Below are 20,346 nucleotides of genomic sequence, written 5' to 3' on the forward strand. Positions count from 1 at the left end.
TGGGATGCCCATGCTCGTTTGTGAGCTAGAGCCATTTTTCAACTGAAAGAGCTCAATATCAAGGCAAAACCGTCATGTTTTCAATATGCGCGTGCACAAGCGCGCGCTTATGACGCCATAAATTATGCGCAGTAAGGATGCGCAATGCAATTGTGAGAAATGACCTTAAGAGTAAAACGAAATTTCTCGAACTTGATCCATAAAAGAAACACTTTGCCCAGTTTTCATCATCCAAATATCTTAACTTTGTTACATGTAAACATGGTAAATGATTTCCATCGCGTGAGATCCCGAGAAAGAACAGGGGTTCTTATATGACTCAGTCACTTTTTAGAAGTAAATCTGCTGACTGTGATACGCTCATATCGCTGGCCATATTGCTCAAGATCTCGGTCTTGAAAAGACAAATCGGATTTCACTGCATTTTCTTCACATTTAATTATTTTCTGGGCTTTGCCCAGCAGATTACTAGTCAGCATTATTACATCAGCTAATCGTAAAAGAAAATGGTTTTGAATTCAGGACTTACGGACCTTTTAAACCGAAACAGGTGAGATCCCCATGAAGTATTTATTACGTACGTAGCTCCGAAACAATTTGGTAATATTTATCGCTATTTTTTACATAGTAGATCGTTTTGAAATAGAGATTTAAAAGGCTGATAAATAGTAATAACGACTTTTATACCTAAGAAATTTACAGCATAGTCATATATAGAGAGGGTTTGTCCTCCATTCAGGCTATTTTATTACCTGTTGTTTTGTTAGTGTCCCTTGAACAAACGGGGACAATGTCTAAATGGCTGATCGTTTCCCTGCAACTTTGTTACGTTCTGTTGCAATAATGGGTATTTTGGCTGACAGTCAATTCAGAACAACTCATCAACCCCACGTACGGTGACAACCAGAGGCAGTCAAGCTATTCTTTCCAGTTGCTTAGTGACAAAGCCTGCTTCCATTTTAATCAAGCTTATAACATAGCTTGCCAAACTGGGCTACCAATGTCAGTGCATGTATGCTTGTGTCATAATCCAGTGTTGCATGATCGCTCTTGGCAATTTTTACAAAGAAATGTATGCCAGGGGGTAAGCGCATGCCCCCTGGCATACATTTCTTTGTTAAAATTGGCAAGGTTGGGGGCCCATTTTTCCGTGTGTCAGTAACAGATTCTTATGAAACTTTGCATATTTACTGAATTTAGCATGGCAAATTGATCTAAGAACTCAAGGTTTCTTTGTTTTTGTTTCTATGAAAAGTACAAAAAATTGTTGATACTGCATGACATTTTCGAGGTAGCCCTTTAAACTGCTATGCAATTTGTTTGTAATTTTTCCAGGCTGCCAGATGGTGGAGCACTATTACTCATCTTGCTGTATATCCCATGCGGTCTCTTCCTTGTAATATTTAGAATCTTCTTTGCACTTCAACTATTTCTAATATTGTCAATTTTACCTAAAGAGTCTTTTGTGAGAAGGTAAGAAATAGTAGGTATGTCCATGTATATAGCATGTAGCCAACACCCCATTCCACTTCCACAATAAGATTTTAAATATTATTAATAAAAATAATTCTTCAAGCTTGAAAGAATATCTGAACCTTTCATGTTAATTGGCCATACGTATAAGAATGTAGCTAGGAATTAGCTGTCGGATAGTTTAACATGCTGAAATTTTACTAGAAAACCAAACTGTGGGATAATTTTGGAAGTGAAAATGCCTAAATAACTGTCTGAGCTGTTTTGTTAAACTCTATAATAATACATCAAGTTTAAAGAAAGGTTATCACCACTGAAGTGGTGTGTGGTCATCTCTTATTTATTAACTATAGACTGAATCACTTCTAAGAATTTACATGTACCTCTCCTATTTCTTGTTAGAACTTTCTGTTTTGATAGAGAAGGTATATCAAACACTCAAGACAGTGTTTTACCACATTTCCAAACACCTTGAAGTTTGTCAAAATTACTCCTGTTCAGATGTCTTATTTTCAACTCTCTTCTCAGTGTTTTGGAAATGTGTTTAGACACCATCTCTAAATATTTAATTTATGTGATCAGTATGTTTTCTCATGGCAAAAGGGTGTACTTGTGAATTTAAATTAATCAGTGAGTTTTTAATGTCATTTAATGAGATCAAATCTAAATGTTTTCTGGTCATGTTGTAGGATTCTTTTTAGAGTCTCTTCTGCTATACTAGGCATAGCAGTCACCCAAGAGGGTTGTGAAAATTTTATCACAGGCCAGCATAAGGTACACATACTGGTAATATTCTTAAATTAAAAATGATTAATATTGTTACAAGAACCAGTTTGTCACAGAAGATATATTATTTGAGTTTTAACTGCCTATTAATAACACATACAGTTGTGAATACCTGTAAAGAAATTCGGTTCATTAATTAGACAAAAAAATTGACTGCTTTCAAAAACCCTCTTCACCTCATTTACTTATTATAATGATTTTTTTCAATCAAAAAAATTCCTGGATAGTGGTGACGTAACTCTTATCGTAACAACCAGTTATACATATACATGTGCATCATGCATTTTGGTAATCTAAGAGCTACTTGTACACAAACTCTTTTGTCAGGTCAAATGTGAGACAAATATACCCAACATGACTCTTCTTTTTATTTTGTGAAATATTAGGTTGTTGTCAGCAATCATGTGACATCTCTGGATAATGTTGCCATTGAAACTATTCTTCCCAGTGTTATGGTAAGACCTACCATGAGTTATTATTAAACAGTTTCATTTAATAGAAAAATAATGTAATTATTCACACTCATCCTCATCGGGCCTATGAGGACTCTTGAGGCCGGAATGTAATTATTATTAAAATGTTATTGTTTGCCATGTAAACATATAGCACTGGAAGAAAAATTGATTAAATTACAGAAAGCAAATTTAATTATTGCATAGTTTACATACAAGATATTGTACACCTCATATATTTCGTAACATTTCGTTAATGACACTGGAGTATGTTCATTACGTATGATTCGTGTCAACTGTAGAAGTACTTTAGGCATGCTTGCAGGTATGATGAATCCCTAAGGGGCTAGTAGGCTATTTAGGATTTTGTGAGTTATGCAAGAGCCACTTGAAGGCATCTCTTTCAACTTTGCGTTATTGTTTATTCACTTCAATCTGTATTTTCTCTATGGTGATGATGTAAACGCTCACTGTATCCTGTATCAATTAATGAAATGCCCGCCCCTGATGCTGTGTTTGTCTTTATTAAGATTAGTTACAAAATATTTTATAATCGTTTCAGGGTGATTAGAGTATAAGCAGATATTTTTGTGAGTTGTATAGTAATTTAACAGAACTCAGGAAATACAAATAATGAGCAAAATGACCATGCATATTGCATTTTAAACCATTTAATATCTAAAGGTTTTTATTATCAATAATTTTGGAATCCACTGTTTTGTCATTTTCTAGCATTTCAGCATCTAGTTGTTGAAATACATCCTGCATCATCTAAAAATTGTTCCGATCACATAAGTCATGTGCGAATGATGAAGACAAAATATGACTCTGCAGCTGTGCAAGTTCATATATCTTGCCCGTTCTCTTGACCTTTTGTGGTAAAAAGCATTTATTAATAGTGGAATAATAAAATTTAACATATTGAACGCTAGTAGTACACCTTTTACTTCTGTCAGTGCTTGTTGTTGTATCACTGGTGGAAATCTATGAGAGATCCCACGGATGCTCAGGGATCTTACAGCAACTCGCAGTCTACACAGGTTTCTGTAGGCTGTTTGCAAATATACTTCAGGTCCCTGCAAAGATCCTCAAGGATTTTTGCAGAGACTTCAATGGTCTTGTGAGGTTCTCAACAATATTAAGTTTCCAGGAACTTGACAGGGACATGAAGTACCTTGCAAGATCCCACAAGATCTTCCAGGGAGGATCTGGATAAGAACCCTGAAAGATAAATTCAACGATCCCAGTGCAGGTCTTCAATGATCTTTAAGAGCTTACATGTATTTTAAAGGTGATTAACCAACAGTGAGCAGTCTCAATGTCTGTTATTTCAGCCATACAGTAGATGTGATTGTCCATGGCTCATTAAGTGGCTCCTGGGATATGAAGACTTAAGTGATGACAAAGACAAAGAAAATACAGATAGCAAGATCAAGGAATACTTGCAAGGTGTGAAAACACATAGTTATTATTAGTTATAATTCGTGGCAAATGTTTATGAAAATGTAAAGCTCTGCAAAATGTAATACTACTAACACTGATTCAATTAATACTACATGGAAATGGAAATGGATCAGGTTTCAATATGCATTTACTGAGCATTTAACTCAGCAGGAACTGCCAATTGGAACATGCACTTTAAACTCTTTACTTGGTAAATTAAATTATAATTGACTAATTTTAAATTTGAATTTTTAGCACCAGAACTTTGTTCCTCGACAGAGCTGCCTTTATTTTTGAAACCATAAACATTGTACATGTATCTCCATGCTATTTGTTTACTCAAACAAGAAAATCAATAATTAAATTAATTAATAAAAGTTTATTACCAAAAGGATGTCCAGACCTAAATAAATGAAAAACTTCGGTTGATAAATTATGTGCAGCCATGTAATTTGCATAGAGTGTTACTTATTACTTTATTTACTTATAAGCCATGCTGATTAGATTTTGTTCTCTGATCATTACTCAGGGTCTGGTGTTCCTCTTCTAGAATTTCCAGAAGAGCAAATCACTAATGGAAAGAGAGGCCTTCTGAAGTTCAAGTATGTTCTGAAAAGTCATTCAATAGAAACATAAAGTGTGTTTAAAGCCTTTGAAACCTGTTGTCTTTTAAAATATATTTGGTAAAATTTAATCTACACTGAAAATTTGTGGAAAAGGAGGCTCCAGACATTGATAATCATTTACATGTAATTGTTGGAAAAGTTGGATACTGATGTGTCATGAAGGCATTCTATTCTTCCAGTTAATGGTGTTATATTCTTGTTTATACTGCAGCCCATGGTGTTTTCAATTTAGCAGCACTATATTACCTGTAAGTCATTTTAGTTGAGTTAGTCTGTCTTCTTTTTCTTTTGAAACTTAAATATATGTCTTCCACAACTGCTTTTAATTTGCTTCTGATGTATCAGAGATGTATTATGAATCAGTTGAAGTTATTTCTCAAAAATAACCCACTTATTGAGGCTTCATAATGTGCACTTTTCTTGCCATGTGACACATAATGCCACCTCCACAGTATTCCTTCAGGTGATCCAGCCCTGTGTCATGTCTAATTTTGGGCCTTACGCCATGAACAATGAGCTGAAGCCAGCTCTTTCCAGGTTATTTTGGGCCATCCCCACTTTCTTTTCCCACCTGGCATAACATACCTTCTTACCTGATGTTGTGCATGTTCTTTCTCAATTATTATAATTATGCCCAATCCATTGCCATTCCATTTCTTTCATTTCTCTGAGTACCAAATTCTCACAAATTCTAGTTTTTGTTGCATGGTTTAATGGTGATCATTGTATGTCATTCTTGCAGGTTTTAATCTCAGTGAGACGTCCTCTGATTGTCCAGATACCTCCTGTGAGTTTCCAAATTGTTCTTGTTTTTAAGATAAATGCAGTTCAGGGTTTTTGAGCATGGCCAAATATGTTAAATGCATAGCTGATTGCTGGACAGGGGTTTGGAAGATTCTTCTGAACCTGAGATCCTGTTTGATATTTAAAGTTACATGCACCTTGAAAGCAGTGTTAATGTCAGGTTAAGTCTACATCAGCCAAAATGTGCCAGGCCATACAACTGCCATTGAAGCTTATGCCAATTTCTCTAGCCGCACTAAGTGACTGCCAGTATTCTTACTCTCCCTGGATGGGATCATGCTAGTCCATTACAGGGCAACTCCCAGGATTAAATTTACCAGTGTTTATTTATTCAGGTGGATGGGGAGAGGTGCTCTGACAGTGAAGTGATTTGCCTAAGAATGTGCAATGTAATGAACAAAGCCAGGGCTTGAACTCAGACTGGTTAATCTGGAATCTAGCACACTGACCACTAGGCAACCACACCTTTCACACCCTTAGAACAGACTGTGAACAAAACTCACCCCAACCTACAGTGATGTGCACTTCACCATGAGCAATCAAAATCCAACTAAGATGTCTGCAGGTAGAGTTTAATGCATGGAGATCTATTTGACAACTCTACCTCCTGCTCCACACTGATTGGTCAATCTAACAGAATTTAGTACATGGTTTGAACCCAGGAGTATCAGTAGTTCGTATAGTGAGATCGTTTGGGTTAGGGTAGTTCTAAAAAGAACTGTTGTTGGTGACTGACATCAGACACCAACAACAGTTCTTTTCAGAACTACCATCACCCGGACAATCACACTATATGAACTGCTAACAGAATTCATTAGAAAGTTGTTGAATTTTTTTTTGTTCTGTTGGTACATGCAGCATGTTTTAGAGAGTGGTTGGTGGCAAGATTTGTTCTGGTCCATGTTTGTTCCATATACACTATATCATATCAGGTTAGTACTCACATAACACCGCCAGATCAGAGACATTTGCAATTAATCTGCATTCATGATTTGGAATGAAATTTGATGGGACGATATTCTGTAAAAGTGTGTACATGTGTGTGCGTGTGAAAATAATATCTGAAAATTGAGCAATACCTTAAAATTCTGAAAATAAGTCCCACCGTGTATAAGCCCCTCCATATAGAAGCCCCCCAAATCTGAAACACAAAAATACCTCCCATAGTAAGCCCCTCCGAATATAAGCCCCCGCAGGCTTGTATTTGGAAATTATCCTCAATTATACAAACCAAAGCAAACTACACATAGAGCGTTTTCCATTTACCAAAAAATTCTGGAAATTCTGGTTGGGATGTAAATGGAACACGACTTTCTGGTTCATTCCACTGGAGATTTTCTGGAATAAACGGAATTCCAGAAAAGGTAGTCCGATTTTCCCGGTGGAAACTTCCGAATGGAAAATTTGTGTTCCATTTACAGATTTCTCGTCTTTATCACCAGTTCCATGCCTTTCGCGGTCTTTTAAGCTCCTTCATGTTTCAACAAAAATGGCGGCTGATCAGGGTCAGTTTTCTCAAAGCTTTTTGCAAACAAACTTTCAGGGCTACTACGAGTGCTCTGCCTGCCAAGTTCTAGCACCAGATCTAGAAAATTTATTGCAGCACGAAGGCGCTGCATATAAAAGTGGTAGATAGAAATTCTTGCTTGTTTGAAGCTTTTTTTGCCGGTGCATGTTTCCCGCATAAAATGTTGCATGAACAGCTCTGAAGAGTTCTTTTGTAATTCTTTGTTCACAGGTGAAGTTTCTATCACTGTAAACCTAGAAAGATGGGAGGATGTAGATGTCAGACTTCTCATAACCACATATGCCAATAATAAGCATTTGTTTGGTGGGAAAGTAATGAAGAAAGATTTGTTTGAGGAAATAGCAGAACAGTTCACTAAGGCCTCCATTTTGAATATTTGCGGGAGATTCAGAGAAGCGACAGAGAGGGGCCTGTGAACGAATGGGACTTGTGACAAATGGAATGCGCTTTTCCCAAACGGAAATTCCCAATAGAAATTTTCTGAAAGTTTTTGTAAATGGAAAACGCCCATAAACACCATTATCAAGAAGCCTTTTTTAGTCATAGAAGAATGATTCTGTGCACTAAAGCAATGTGGTGAACAAGTGTTGAAGTTTATTGTCTTTTACGCAATTTGCTCCCCACTCGCGCCTATTTGCAAGGAAGTTTGATCCCGCCACCCTGAACCCAAACTCCCTCTGGTGCTCCTTGCTTTTCACTTGTTATCTTTGCGGTTATAGAATGTATCGTTCCATCTTTGAGCATGGGACCTAAAATCTGTGCCAGAGGTTCCAGAATATGGCCCACAACAGCTTCTTTCTTGCTGGTATCTTCAACTTTCATCTTCAAAAATTTTGACACAAATTTCTCTCCAATTATAAGCCCAGCCAATTTTGAAACGCAAATTTCCGTCCTATAATAAGCCCCTCTGAGTATAAGCCCCTTCCAAAAATAAGCCCTTCAAAAAGGTCCTTTGAAAAATGTAAGGCCCAGGGCTTATTTTCAGAATATTATGGTATTCCCTTTGAATTCCCCTTCTGGCTATTAATGAGACATTTTATTGCTGGTATTATCCTTTAAAGAAACCACGTTAAGGTTACAATAAGTGGGAATTTAAGTGGGAATTTATTTTAATTTGACTGTGTATTTCTTTTCCTCACAAACTCCCCCTCATGTTTCTTCATGTATCACTTGCTACAGGTGTGGAAACAGATAAAATTTATTGTTTCTATTTTGTTTAAACAGTTAAATAAATGATAAATTGTGTTATTTAATTATTGTCAAAATATTGTCACAAAATACATTTCTGTTACTTGCAGGGTACTTCCTCCAATAGAAACAAAGTCAGATGATGTTGGTGGTGATGTACAGAAGGTACATGTATGTTCCCTTTAGACTGTAGTGTATGTACTCTGCCTCAGGCTTCTTATCTCTGTATTATTTGTAGGTATCCAATATTAATAATTTAAGATAATTACTTCTGTTTCGTACTAATTTTCAAAATCATAGTTGACTTTGTCAGTAAAACAAAAACCTCAAGGACCCTCAAATCAGTTTGCAAGCTACAAATTAGTCAGTTACATGTCTGTGATTGATAGATAGATTGATTGAGTGATTGGTTGGTTGTTAGACTGATTTGATCAATGGATCAGTTTTGTTGATTGGTTGGCTGTTATATTGATTGTTACATTGATTTCATGGATTGATTGATTGTCTTGATTGATTGATTGATTGATTTGATCGATTTATTGATTGATTGATTGGTTGATTGATTAGTTGATTGATTGGTCGGTTGGTTGTTAGTACTTAGGATTGATGGCTAGTCAGATTGATTTTAATTATTGGTTGATTGCTTGATTAGTTGATTGGTTGGTTGGTTGGTTGGTTGGTTGGTTGTCATGATTGATTGATTGATTGATTAGTTGGTTGATTGGTCGGCTGGTTGTTAGTACTTAAGATTGATTGCTAGTCAGATTGATTTTAATTATTGGTTGATTGATTGATTAGTTGGTTGGTTGATTTATTGGTTGTCATGATTGATTGATTGATTGATTGATTGATTGATTGATTGATTGATTGATTGATTAGTTGGTTGGATAGTTGGTTGGCTGGTTGGCTGGTTGATTAGTTTATTGGTTGCAATAAGTGAAGGGCTTTGGGAAAGAGTGTTCTCAGAAACATATGAGTAAAAAAACTAGTTAATATTAAGTAATCAAACAGGTTCTTGTGATGACACCTTCTCATCATGTTAAATAGTAAATCCAAATACTTTCTTTTATTATTTCTGTAGCACATGGCCAGTGCTTTTGGAGTGACTGCCACAAATTTTACAGCTCAAGATGTGAATGAATTAATAAAGCAAGCAGGTATAACTTTTACTACCATATACTTCCTTTTCACTTGTTGTTGAAAATTTGTCCAAATTCTGTTCCAGGTTTTGTTCAAGAGGTGATGTAAAGATTAATTTGTTCTCTTTTCATAGAAAGTTATTAAAAGCATAAATGATAAGTGAAATGGTGACTTGGATAAAGTGAAATAAATGAAGAAGCATTCTCAAGTCGAATTACTCAGAAAAAATAATTCGATTCGAGAACGCTTCCTTGTTTATTTAATAAAAACATGTTCTTGTACATTGTGTAAGTTTGTAGAAATCAATTTTGTATTAAAAACTAATGATAAAACGCTGCAATGTTTCAACCTTCCTGAGGTCAGTTTCAAGTGTGATTCCATGTTGCCTTGAAGCCAGTTTATATTTGAATAAATTGATGTTTCTATAAGCCTCATGCTAATTCTAGCCTGTGTTGCAGACACTACCTACCGCAGGCTACTAGCATCTGCAAAGTAACACACAAATCCTTGTTCTAGACCTCTGACGAAGAAAACAAACACTGGAAGTTGCTTTTGAAATCTTTCTTAATTCTAACTGGTTATTGCCAATACTCCCATGGACCCCACAAATGATTGTGAAAAATTTATAGAGGTGTTAAAAATTACGAAGCGACAGATAACATTGTATGCCAAATGGTCAAATGGCTCTACTCTGCTTAAAAGTCCTCATAATAACACAGCATAAAATGCCCTTCAAAAAAAAATGTGAAGCAAAACAAGGTTGAGAGACCGAAATGCAAAAAAAAAAAGAAAGAAAAAAAAAATGGGAAGACATGCCAATGTCATGAACCGTAGGAGTCCATGTAATTTAAGGTTACAGTATACCTTCGGGTTGACAATTTTCTTAAAATTTGGATTTTTGGGTCAAAATAGTGGTCGAAGAATAATCTCTAATTTCTGAAAAAAAATTTTGAAAAAGGCTAAATATTGGCGGAGAAATGGCGGTTTTACATTTTCACTGGAAGTAAAAGTTTACCTCTTGATTGACAGCCCTATGGCACGTATGCAATCAACCGAGATGATTTTCGCAGGAATTACCTATATGGATGTCACGAATTGACTACTCAGTTGATCAACATTGTTGTTCTAACTACCCAGCATTTTTGATATTAGGCGTGTCTCTATTAAGTTATAAGTAAACATAGACCACGTTTAAACCATGGACCGGTTCGAAAAAGCGAAAACAACGAAGAACGAATGAAAGTACATCAATGAGTGAAGAAGCGAAAGTTCGCCACGCGGATAAAGCTATAGTTATCATATAAGGTGGGCAAATATTCGTGGTAAGAGAAAAGAAAGGTTCTGTAAAAATTTCGGAACTTGACAGCAATAACAGGGATGCTGACAGAGACTCTTCTGATGAGTCCGATATCGACGAATCGTTGGACTCATTGAGACCATTTGAAATATTATCCATGCACAGTTGCCCACACACAGTTGCTCTCCGCGCCGTCTTTTGTTTGTTTCCTTCGCTCAGCCACTCTAGCGTTCGTATCCTTTTTAGTCTTCCCCATTTTGCCAGACCAGCTTCAAGAAAAACCGAGCTACAGAAAAATTATCCCTCTGCCTTCGGTTCCTTGAGCGCATTGCGAAACACAAGAGTTTTTTATTCGCGTGTAAATTTCACCAGGAGGTTAACGGTAGTAAAGTTTCCCTTCACTGATTGGCTTAGTTATCTGAGAACCCAGTTGAAGGCGTTTGTGGGCGGAGTTTGTTTGCGAAGCAGAAAATTTTTCTTAGCGCTGTTTTCTCGAATAAATTTTTTCACTTGAAGCAGACACTTTAAAGAGTTATAACTCAAAGGGAATTTGTTCAATTGCTCTTAAATTTGGACAGTGGCTAGTTTAACATATAAACTACAAAAGCATGTCTGGGAATTGTTAATTTCGAAATACTTTTTCTTCGAGAGCGATTTTTGTACGATCACTCCACATTTTTTTAATCCTATTTTGAAAATGTTCTGTAACTTTTTACTGCAATCGAATATGCCAAAACGCAGACACATTTTTTAAGCGCTTTGGGCCCTGAAACCGAGGAAAAAATTAAATTGGCGAAAAACGAAATTCGCTTTGACTTGTAGCTTTCGAGAGGTGATTCGGACGCTCGCATTTAGTGGTCGTGAAAAATTCGACAATTCACTTTCTTTCAAAATTCTTGGTATAGTTTGATAGCCAGCTCCATAAGCTTTAATTTGATATAGGGGTTTAGGTATCTAAAGCTTAAACTGCACGCACTACATCGCTTGCACGCGAGACACCCCTGAAGGTATACTGTAACCTTAACACAACAAACCATTCAGGCAAACTAAACACCAAAATGTAGTTTCCATTTAGAACCTGCTGAATGATCTGTGGGTTTTCATCATTTGTGATGGAAACAGCTGGAATACCCGAATTGGCTGGAGACTCAGAGTACTGAACTTGGTCCTCCATCAGCGATCGCAACAGCCAGATAACAACAACAACGCTTGAACCATGGGGTTTGTTATTTGTGATGTTCGCAATGATCAGAAGGCATTGAAATATTAAGGGCTTCCCAAAGCCAGTAGGTAGATTAAAAAACACTTTTTCCGTAGGGAGAATAATCAGTGAGGAGATTGGTCACTTTGAACTGAGATTTTACCGTTTCAAAAGCAGCAATCCACTTCTCCTTGCTAGCATGCATTTATTATTTCCACTCGTGGATTGTTTCTGGTTATAGATAGATAGTGGGAGGTTCACTTCATACCCGATGAGAGTGATTTATTGCCAATTAAACAATCGTTTTATGAAAAGACCAATCACACACAACTACTCAGATCCTAGTGGTTCATTGGGGGTCTCAGACAAGGATTTGTGCACTAATTTGCAGCCAGTTATTTGCAGGTAAATTTCTGTCTGCGATGCAGGCTAGCTAATTCCTGAGAAACCCTTATTAAACGGCCACCTCTCTTTTCCCTCAGGGTGGCCTCTTAATAGAGGTCAGGTTTGACTGTTATGCCAATAACTGTCACTGATTTTAGAAAAATACAGAATATGGGACAAAGCCATTTATGATTATTACTGACAATATCACTTAATATGTAATCTTTATTTTGTAGCGCAAGCAAGGGTTCAGGCTCATGAAACTAGATCAGTCCAAAATGGTAGCACCCCTTCCAATCAGGACAGTGCAAGTCCCAACACAAGGCTCATGCGAATGGTACAGCAAGTAAAGGAAGTACTACCACAAGTTCCTTCTCCATCTATAGCAAGAGACTTGAGTAAGTTGGCGGTCTGCAATCTATCTCAGTCTTGTCCTGTTTTGATCAAAGGGACTAATAAGAGGAACCCTGTGAATCATTTAAACATACATGTAAATAATCATTCAGGTTTTCCTTTTGGTCCTTTCCCAAGTTTTTTTTTTAAATCATCAGTGAGATTGATTACCAGGCAATAGACACATTTTCTCATCTCGAAGTTAACTTGGATGGATTTGGTTAGAGCAGGAACTTTGAATCCAAAATTTTTAAGTAGAAACTTGGTTGAAGAGTGTTGTTTATGTGTTGGGTCATGATTTAGTCTGCAAGGAGGAAGTAGGGTACGTAGTATACCAAAGACCATCATGTTGGCTATGCCTCTTGGCTTATTCATTTCTCGGTGAACCATAACTCCATAGACCCTTTGTATAAATGGTGCCTAAATTTGGATAACTTCAATACTCTGTACATCCTTGGCCTCGTACTTTTGTTTTCAGACAGAGGATTTTTCACATTAATGTGAGGCTTAGAATGTATAAGTACTGTTATTCAAATATTGGCACTGTTTATGCAAAGGGTCTATTGTCAAACAGTTTTCTACTAGTTTCATTTCGTACTTATAAATGAAAAAAAAAACAATTAATGTAAACCTCAGTTTAATTTTTTGTTTGTAAACAAAGGCCGTACACACTGCGTTGACACAACCATTACCAACATTCTGGAGGGAAGAGTTAGTTATATACCAGAGAAAGAAGGAAATGAGGCCAAATCAACTAGTGATGTTCAAAGTACTTCTTCAGGACTTTCTAGTGAGGTAGGGTGGCATCTTCAACAATTTCAGTACCAAGCACAATGATTATTTTAAAATTAAATAACTAATTCTCTGTATTGATGGGTTTGGTTCTATAATAAAGAGAACTTGGCACTGCCAATAAACCAACCAAGTTCAAGGTACTATATAATTATGGAAAGTTACAGATCCTCACTTTTTCTCCTTCAATTTATGACCCAAGAACAAAGGCCATAAATCAAAAGGGGAAATGAGGATCTGTAACTTCAGTATAGACCAAGAAGACAAGAGTGGTACGATATTATTAATATCTCTTTTGAAATCTTTGAGGCCTTAAGCGTCCCATGGTGCAACAAGGACAACTGAAATTGTTGCTAAACAAAATGTTCAACACATTCATTTGCCATGAGATACTGCTAAATATGCAACAACATTCCAGCATTCTGTTTGACTCTGACAATTCTCTTCTCTTCCAGACAACACCAACCAGACCACAGACAATAACATTTTCACGCCTTCCAGATGAAAGGCAAAAACTTCTCAGTCAAAGAAAGAAAGAAATGTTAGAAAATGCGAGAAGGTATTAAATGATTACTATCATTAGATCACAATTCTGACCTTTCTCTCCATGGCGCCTCTGCTTGGAGAAAAAAGTAAGCAGTCATACTTTTAACAATTTCTAATGTTGTTGTTTTCCTTCTGTTTCAGGCGCTTTAGAAACAGTCAGGCTTAGGATTCCAGTTATTTGCTGAGACCTGCCTGAAAGTTATGCTGGGTCATTGCTGCCCGCTCCACCTCCCCACCCTGTCCCCTTCCCTAACATCTCTGTTGTGTTGATGTGATGTGCACCATCATTTGAGTTTAGAAAAAGAAGAAAAAAAAACTGTTAGTCCATTCTTTAAAATCTTATTCATTTGCCAGAAACCTGAGCATCAACCCAGGTAACACTTTGGCAGATGTTCAGTTCAACGTGTTCATTTTTGGGCAGGGTGAAGTAATATTTCAGAGGAGAAATTATGAGATATTTAATTGCAAACGCAAGTTATCACATACACTGTCATTTGTCTTTGCCACTATCATTGTTTTAAAGGCCTACTCTCACCTATATGCATGGCACATAATGAAAAGTTTTCATTTTATGAAAACCTGCGAAACTTGTCTGAAAGAATGGGGAGTTGCCATTTGAAGTTTTGTGTGCTGGACAAAGTTGCAAAACGATCCCTTAAAAGAAGGGGTACTTAAAATTGCAGGCTCAGGATGGACCTGATTTGAAAATAATATAGCCAAGAACAATTTGCAGAATCTCAGAAAACAAGCAACACTGCAGGAAAAAGTCTGCTCAATAGCATTTATTGAATAATGATTATTCATACAGGTTTTCAACAAAAAAATAATTTAAAGTTTAAGTTAGAATTCTAAGTTTGATGGGTCAGACTTGCAAGTTAGAACGACATCCATTGACTTTTAGTGTTCTGTGACTGACATCACAATGGTTATGGGGATGAAACTGTTAACTATAGAAAGTTGTTGCTAAGGCTGCCAGTTTGTGGTTAGCACAAATTTTGCATTAATTATTAACTTCTAACTAAGCATTGTTATGTTGTTGTTTAAAAGTTGCTGTCAGAGTATAAATAAGAAACCAAGAAAAACAGTTGTGATCTGAGAAATGTCTTTTTATTAGCAGGAGTTCAGTTTTTGCAATGACTAATAAAACCTACAAGGGCAAAGCATTTTCTTTAAAACAGAGTTTTAAAATTACTCGACAATGTTGTTTATATCTTAATTTCATATTGCTTTGTTGATCTCAACTTAGTTTTGACTTGTGCCTATACGTGAACAGTGCCCTTAAACAGTTCTTATACAATGACTTAAATTCTGCTTTGTCCTCAACATTTGGAAACAAAGCATTTTCTTTAAAACAGAGTTTTAAAATGAGTTGACAATGTTGTTTATGTCTTAATTTCATATTGCTTTGTTGATCTCAATTTATTTTTAACTTGTGCTTATACGTGAACAGTGCCCTTAAACAGTTCTTCTACAAATGACTTAAATTCTGCTTTGTCCTCAACATCTGGAAAACATTGAAGACATAGGTGTGATATGGAAGTAGCAGAATGTACATCTTTGGCCATGAAGTTCACAAAACAGCCCTTTACATCATTTTCTCCAATGCTGGCACTGTCATTGTGAACAACAGTCAAATAGGGTGATTTCTTTGAATGTTCGTTTGGTTGTCTTTCAGTAAAACTGTCACTTGTTGAAATAACCCCTGTCTTGTTTACTGTTGAATCTGTACTATTGCTGTGCATTTTGCTGCTGCATTCAGAGTTGCTCGTGATATTGTGTAGGCTTTCCAGAAAGACTTTTTTATCCCTGTTCAACTGGCTTGCTATAGACTGAAGTTCTTTCTTTGCTTTTCCGCTACCTGCATTATTGAGAAAAGTCAAGCAATTACTCTGCGAGTCAAAAAACGGTGAACACTTTGTTTTGATTTTTACAGGTCGATAATTGTGTACTGACCAATCACAATAATGTTCAGGACATGCGAGCAAACCTCAAAAGGACAAACTAGTTACCACTGCTGTTTGCAGTTTTGTTTTCTCGTGCCTGACTGGCTTTTTTCTTGCTTCACAATAACATTCTACAAATATTTGTGGTGTTCACAGTTTTCTGAGTTTCACAGTGAAACGTGTGTGCATAAACCTGAAAGGTTTACAAAGACTGTGTTTTCAGCCTTTGGCTATACTATTTAATGTTGTACTAAAGGAATGCATTGCAAGCAAAGGGCTACAGTTATTTTACGATGCAATTAGGCGGTTCCATAGGCCTGCAATGCATGCAAATGACTAACATAACTTTCTGCACGCATTGCGTGCCTGTAACACTAGGTGACTTTTAGGTGCTTTACCACTTCAGGGTATCTGGTCCAGAACAATCTCGATGTTTTGCACCAGTGAGAGGTAACCAAATATCATAGGTCTGCAACGCATGCCAAGGAATACAGCTACGTAGCCCTCTGCATGCATTGCATACCTATAACACTATAGTAGAATCCCGGTAACTCGAAATCTGAAGGGAAATGAACAAGTTCGAGTTAGCGGGGGTTCAAGTTATCGGGGTCGATTGAATATCCAACTTGCCAAGTTAATAATTGATAGTTTGCTGATTTTTCAGCACTTCAGTATACAGTGACAGCTAAAGGCACCGCATCCAGTATGACTCATAAGATTGGGAAATGACTGTCAAATATGTGAACGCTCGGTTGCACTAATTAAAATCAAATTGCTGTGGTGTTAGTTTTGAGTGTTTTTCCTGATTACACAACAAAATAAGCTAATGGGATGGCATCCCTGGTGAGTTACATGAACCAGAATTTGAGTTATCGGGGTAAACTTTTATCAAGGGAAATGAAATTTAGATCGAGTTAGCGGGGAATTTGAGTTATCCGAGTTCAAGTTAACCAAGTTAAAATGTCATAAAAGTGGGGTCAAATTCAAGGAAAATGGGATTTGGTTCGAGTTAGCGGGAATTCAAGTTATTCGAGTTCAAGTTACCGGGGTTCTACTGTATTACATTGTACCGTAGGCCTGTAAAGTGTGCCAACATTTTCAATAACCTCAAGTTAGATCATATCATTCTATACCTATGGTTCAGTATTAAGAAAACTAAACTTAAAAGAAATACTATTATCATGGCTGTCAGTATATACATGTACTAACCTTTTGCTTCAGAAATGAGCTTAGCTATATACTTTCTAAGAACTTGATCAGCCTGGTGCACTATACTTGTAATGCAAGCTGCCCTAGACCTCTCCTGTCACAAAGAAAACAAGAGAAATGAAAGGCAAATAACTATTTAGACTGAAGATTCATTCTTTCTGACAAAACACCCTCTGAAAATATCAGCTATCTTCTACCTCCTCAGGAACTTAAGGTCCTCCCTGACACTTGCTATTACACAATCCAATATTTATTCATGCTGGTAAAATATATTGTGTTAAAGCCATATTCAGATAAGAGACTGTGAGACGTTCCTTAGTCTAAAAGTGCATGTCAGAGAAAACAGGTTAAACAGCAGATCAAACAAACAAGTTTGCAAGCTTAGGTCCTGTTTAATCCAACCTTGCAACTAGATATTTATTTCCAACCTTCTCTTCAATGTCTTCAACAGCCTGAAGCATTGGGTGCGTTAGAACTTCAGTAGCAAGACGGGCGACACTTTCCCTAATGTTAAGAAAAAGCTGTGATCAGGTTTTAGGATGTAAGCCTTTTTATCACACAAATAGCAAACAGACATGTCATGTCAAAACAGTTCACTCAAATAAATACAGCTATGAACAAAAAGGTCATCACAAACTATCAGATAATGTCTGTATTTATTACCTTTGCCATTGCCTAGTAACTCATAATTTATTACTACTGACATTTCATTCGACAGAAAAAGAAACTGAGTAAAGAAATTTGCCTTTTGTTTCAGTCTGAACAACTGTAGAACTGTCCTCAGAAGCTCAAGCTTATGATTGCCTGATTCATTCATTGATATCTTCTTGACAATTAATACTGAGAATGAAATTGTGTTTCATTCTTTTTTCTGTCCAATAACCATAACAGACCAGACATCCCAGAAGAATATAGACTAAGTAACCTGGCAAATCCCCATCTCTTCAGTACAATATTTATTTTTCACATGCATTTAAACTAATACATACATTATTTCAACATCCAGTTCTTCTTCAGCTTTTATAGTAAGACTGTACTGTTCCCAAGGAAACTTGTCAGGTTCTGGGGGTTCCAGTTTACTTAACATATTCCTCATGGTGTTTGAGGCAACTGGATGGCTCCTTAAGCTGTTTCGTGCCTCAGCAATTTCAAGTGAACATTCCAAGAACACTTCTGCAAAACCAGCACTGTCTTCCTTAAAAGAAAACAATAACTGCTTAAATGCAATTTTCAGTTAAGGTAGCCTGCGTAGCTGGCGGGATTTCATGCGCAAGTGCTTTTGTATTGGCAACAAAGCCGCAAGGTCATCTTATGTAGCCATCTGGATAATTGCTGATGTGAAAAGGACTGTTGTTAGTGTCAGAGCTGCCCTGTGAGTTAGCGAGTTGTCCTTTCTTAGGACTAACCTCTCCTGATCATGCAAGCGGTGAAAAACTGACCCTTCTGGACCAAAAACAGTTCCATCAGAAAATGGAAGAAGTAAAATTAATGTATTTCAAGTGCTAAGGTATAATGTTCCAAATCCATCAGGCTCAATCTACCAAATCTCATTCAAAGCATAGTGGGACAAAAAACAATTAACTTACATTTTCTTGCCATTTGGACATACTCGTACCGCATGCTGTGATAAAACATGTTATCATCCACTAATATAACATGAGGACAACCATTCCACCTATGGCAACACACATAACATGTCACGTCTTTTTTATGACCTGACCTTAGCAGGCTACTGTAGTTACCCTCAAGTACAAAACAAGGGAATGTCATGAAGCAGTGCTGACCCCGCGCATAGTTAGTAACTATGCCCTGTGGATTAGTGAAGGTTCACATCTACGTTGTACTGACCAAGAAAGTTGAAAACCTCTACTTCCTGGGTATAGATTTTATCCTTAGACAGACCTTGCCTGTACCTTCCACAAACAGACGTCCCAAAAGGAGCCACAAGGATGGTGTTTGTTTATGGAATCCTCCACAGTTCAAACCATCGTCAGTATTGTTTTTTCTTGGGGGGAGGGGCGTAAGTAGGAGAGTAATGATAATAAATTGTCATGGAATGTCAACAACTAATTCTGTTGGATTTACAGGAAAAACACTTGAATACTTGGGCAAAATCAATGACCTGACTGACCTGACCCATACCAGTTTCTATCTATCTATCTGTTTGGGAGAATATAGATGACCTAGCCAAGGGGGTGACATGAGGGTAGTCAAGTGATCTTCTCAGAACACTTCTTGCATGATGCAATTGAATGCACCATACCCCATAGCTAAATTGTCTATATTTTTCAACCAGACAATTTTAAGTGATAGGGTTTAAACCACAACAGGGACACCCAAGTACTTGGGGAACCAGGAGGGAGTGGGGGTGGTGGAGGTTAAAATTGACACTCCCAGATACTTTTTTTCTGTCAGTATTTGAGGTTCTGTTTTAGGGGGAATGAAATTCAATTCAATCCAATTTTAGCACAAAAAAAAAAAAAAAAAACGAGCTCTAAAAGCATTTCTTATCCACTCAAAAATAAAAGACAAGCTGAACTAATTTTTTTTTCGGTTTTTACCTCCAGTCATTCGAAGCAATACAAGAGCACTTTCTTTCCTGCCTGGATATACTTTTCAGAAAAAATTTCCAAAAGTCCTGAAAAGTGGGCAACCCTTTCATCTCTAGTTCTTCCACTTCTGTTTTTGGCCCGTCTGTTTCATCTTTGTTTAAATTGTTTTCTATCATATTCATAATTTTATCCACCGCTTCGAGGGTAAGCTTCCTAAATTGTTTCCATAAGGAATATTTGGAAGGGTTTATAGAACCACCGAAAGGCGATCCCTCGTCTTTTTCAACACTGTTGTCATCGGTCCTCTCTTCCAAATCGTTCTGAAGTTGTTTTGCAACGCTTCTAGGACTGCCATGTACATCCAAATCGGACGGAATCAAATCATCATAACACACATATATCGTGTGTACAGAATCGCCTTTGGTTTTTTGCATGTACCGTTGCAACTCTGTGGCAAATGTCGACTTTCCAGAAGCGGGTATTCCACAAATTAACAATACTGCAGAACGACATCCTTCGTCCGCCATGTTGAAATGAGGATCACGAGAGAGACTGGGACGAATCGCCCATCATCCTTTTCAGGTGGACA

The 20,346-nt window shown here is 36.9% G+C and overlaps 2 protein-coding genes across 2 annotated transcripts; one reads left to right on the top strand and one right to left on the bottom strand.

Annotated features, from left to right (window-relative positions):
* Positions 1–343: 343 nt before the first annotated feature.
* LOC145478267 (lipid droplet-regulating VLDL assembly factor AUP1-like) lies at positions 344–15,126 on the top strand. Its single transcript, XM_081456229.1, has 15 exons — positions 344–550; positions 1,336–1,473; positions 2,163–2,247; positions 2,646–2,714; positions 4,046–4,160; positions 4,684–4,756; positions 4,992–5,028; positions 5,523–5,567; positions 6,443–6,516; positions 8,411–8,465; positions 9,382–9,457; positions 12,559–12,720; positions 13,377–13,510; positions 13,963–14,066; positions 14,195–15,126. Exons 1-15 carry the CDS (start codon positions 507–509, stop codon positions 14,217–14,219), a joined length of 1,236 nt encoding a protein of 411 aa, XP_081312355.1. The 5' UTR covers positions 344–506; the 3' UTR covers positions 14,220–15,126.
* Positions 15,127–15,482: 356 nt separating this feature from the next.
* LOC145478265 (L-seryl-tRNA(Sec) kinase-like) lies at positions 15,483–20,284 on the bottom strand. The gene is made up of 6 exons (XM_081456226.1): positions 19,767–20,284; positions 18,792–18,880; positions 18,195–18,396; positions 17,634–17,709; positions 17,206–17,299; positions 15,483–15,911 (listed from the first exon to the last, which is right to left on the bottom strand). Exons 1-6 carry the CDS (start codon positions 20,282–20,284, stop codon positions 15,490–15,492), a joined length of 1,401 nt encoding a protein of 466 aa, XP_081312352.1. The 3' UTR covers positions 15,483–15,489.
* Positions 20,285–20,346: the final 62 nt, after the last annotated feature.

This window comes from Orbicella franksi, chromosome 2 (assembly GCF_964199315.1).
Source record: "Orbicella franksi chromosome 2, jaOrbFran1.1, whole genome shotgun sequence".
NCBI classification, from domain to species: domain Eukaryota; kingdom Metazoa; phylum Cnidaria; class Anthozoa; order Scleractinia; family Merulinidae; genus Orbicella; species Orbicella franksi.

Coding starts and splice junctions, on each gene's coding strand:
- LOC145478267 (XM_081456229.1), top strand. CDS start 507: ATGGTTTTGAATTCAGGACTTACGGACCTTTTAAACCGAAACAG. Junction 1,474..2,162: donor AAAGAGTCTTTTGTGAGAAG/GTAAGAAATAGT, acceptor GTCATGTTGTAG/GATTCTTTTTAGAGTCTCTT. Junction 2,715..4,045: donor CTATTCTTCCCAGTGTTATG/GTAAGACCTACC, acceptor CTGTTATTTCAG/CCATACAGTAGATGTGATTG.
- LOC145478265 (XM_081456226.1), bottom strand. CDS start 20,284: ATGGCGGACGAAGGATGTCGTTCTGCAGTATTGTTAATTTGTGGAATA. Junction 18,881..19,766: donor ATTGCTTCGAATGACTGGAG/GTAAAAACCGAA, acceptor GTGTTGCCATAG/GTGGAATGGTTGTCCTCATG. Junction 18,397..18,791: donor TGTCCAAATGGCAAGAAAAT/GTAAGTTAATTG, acceptor CTTTTAAGGAAG/ACAGTGCTGGTTTTGCAGAA.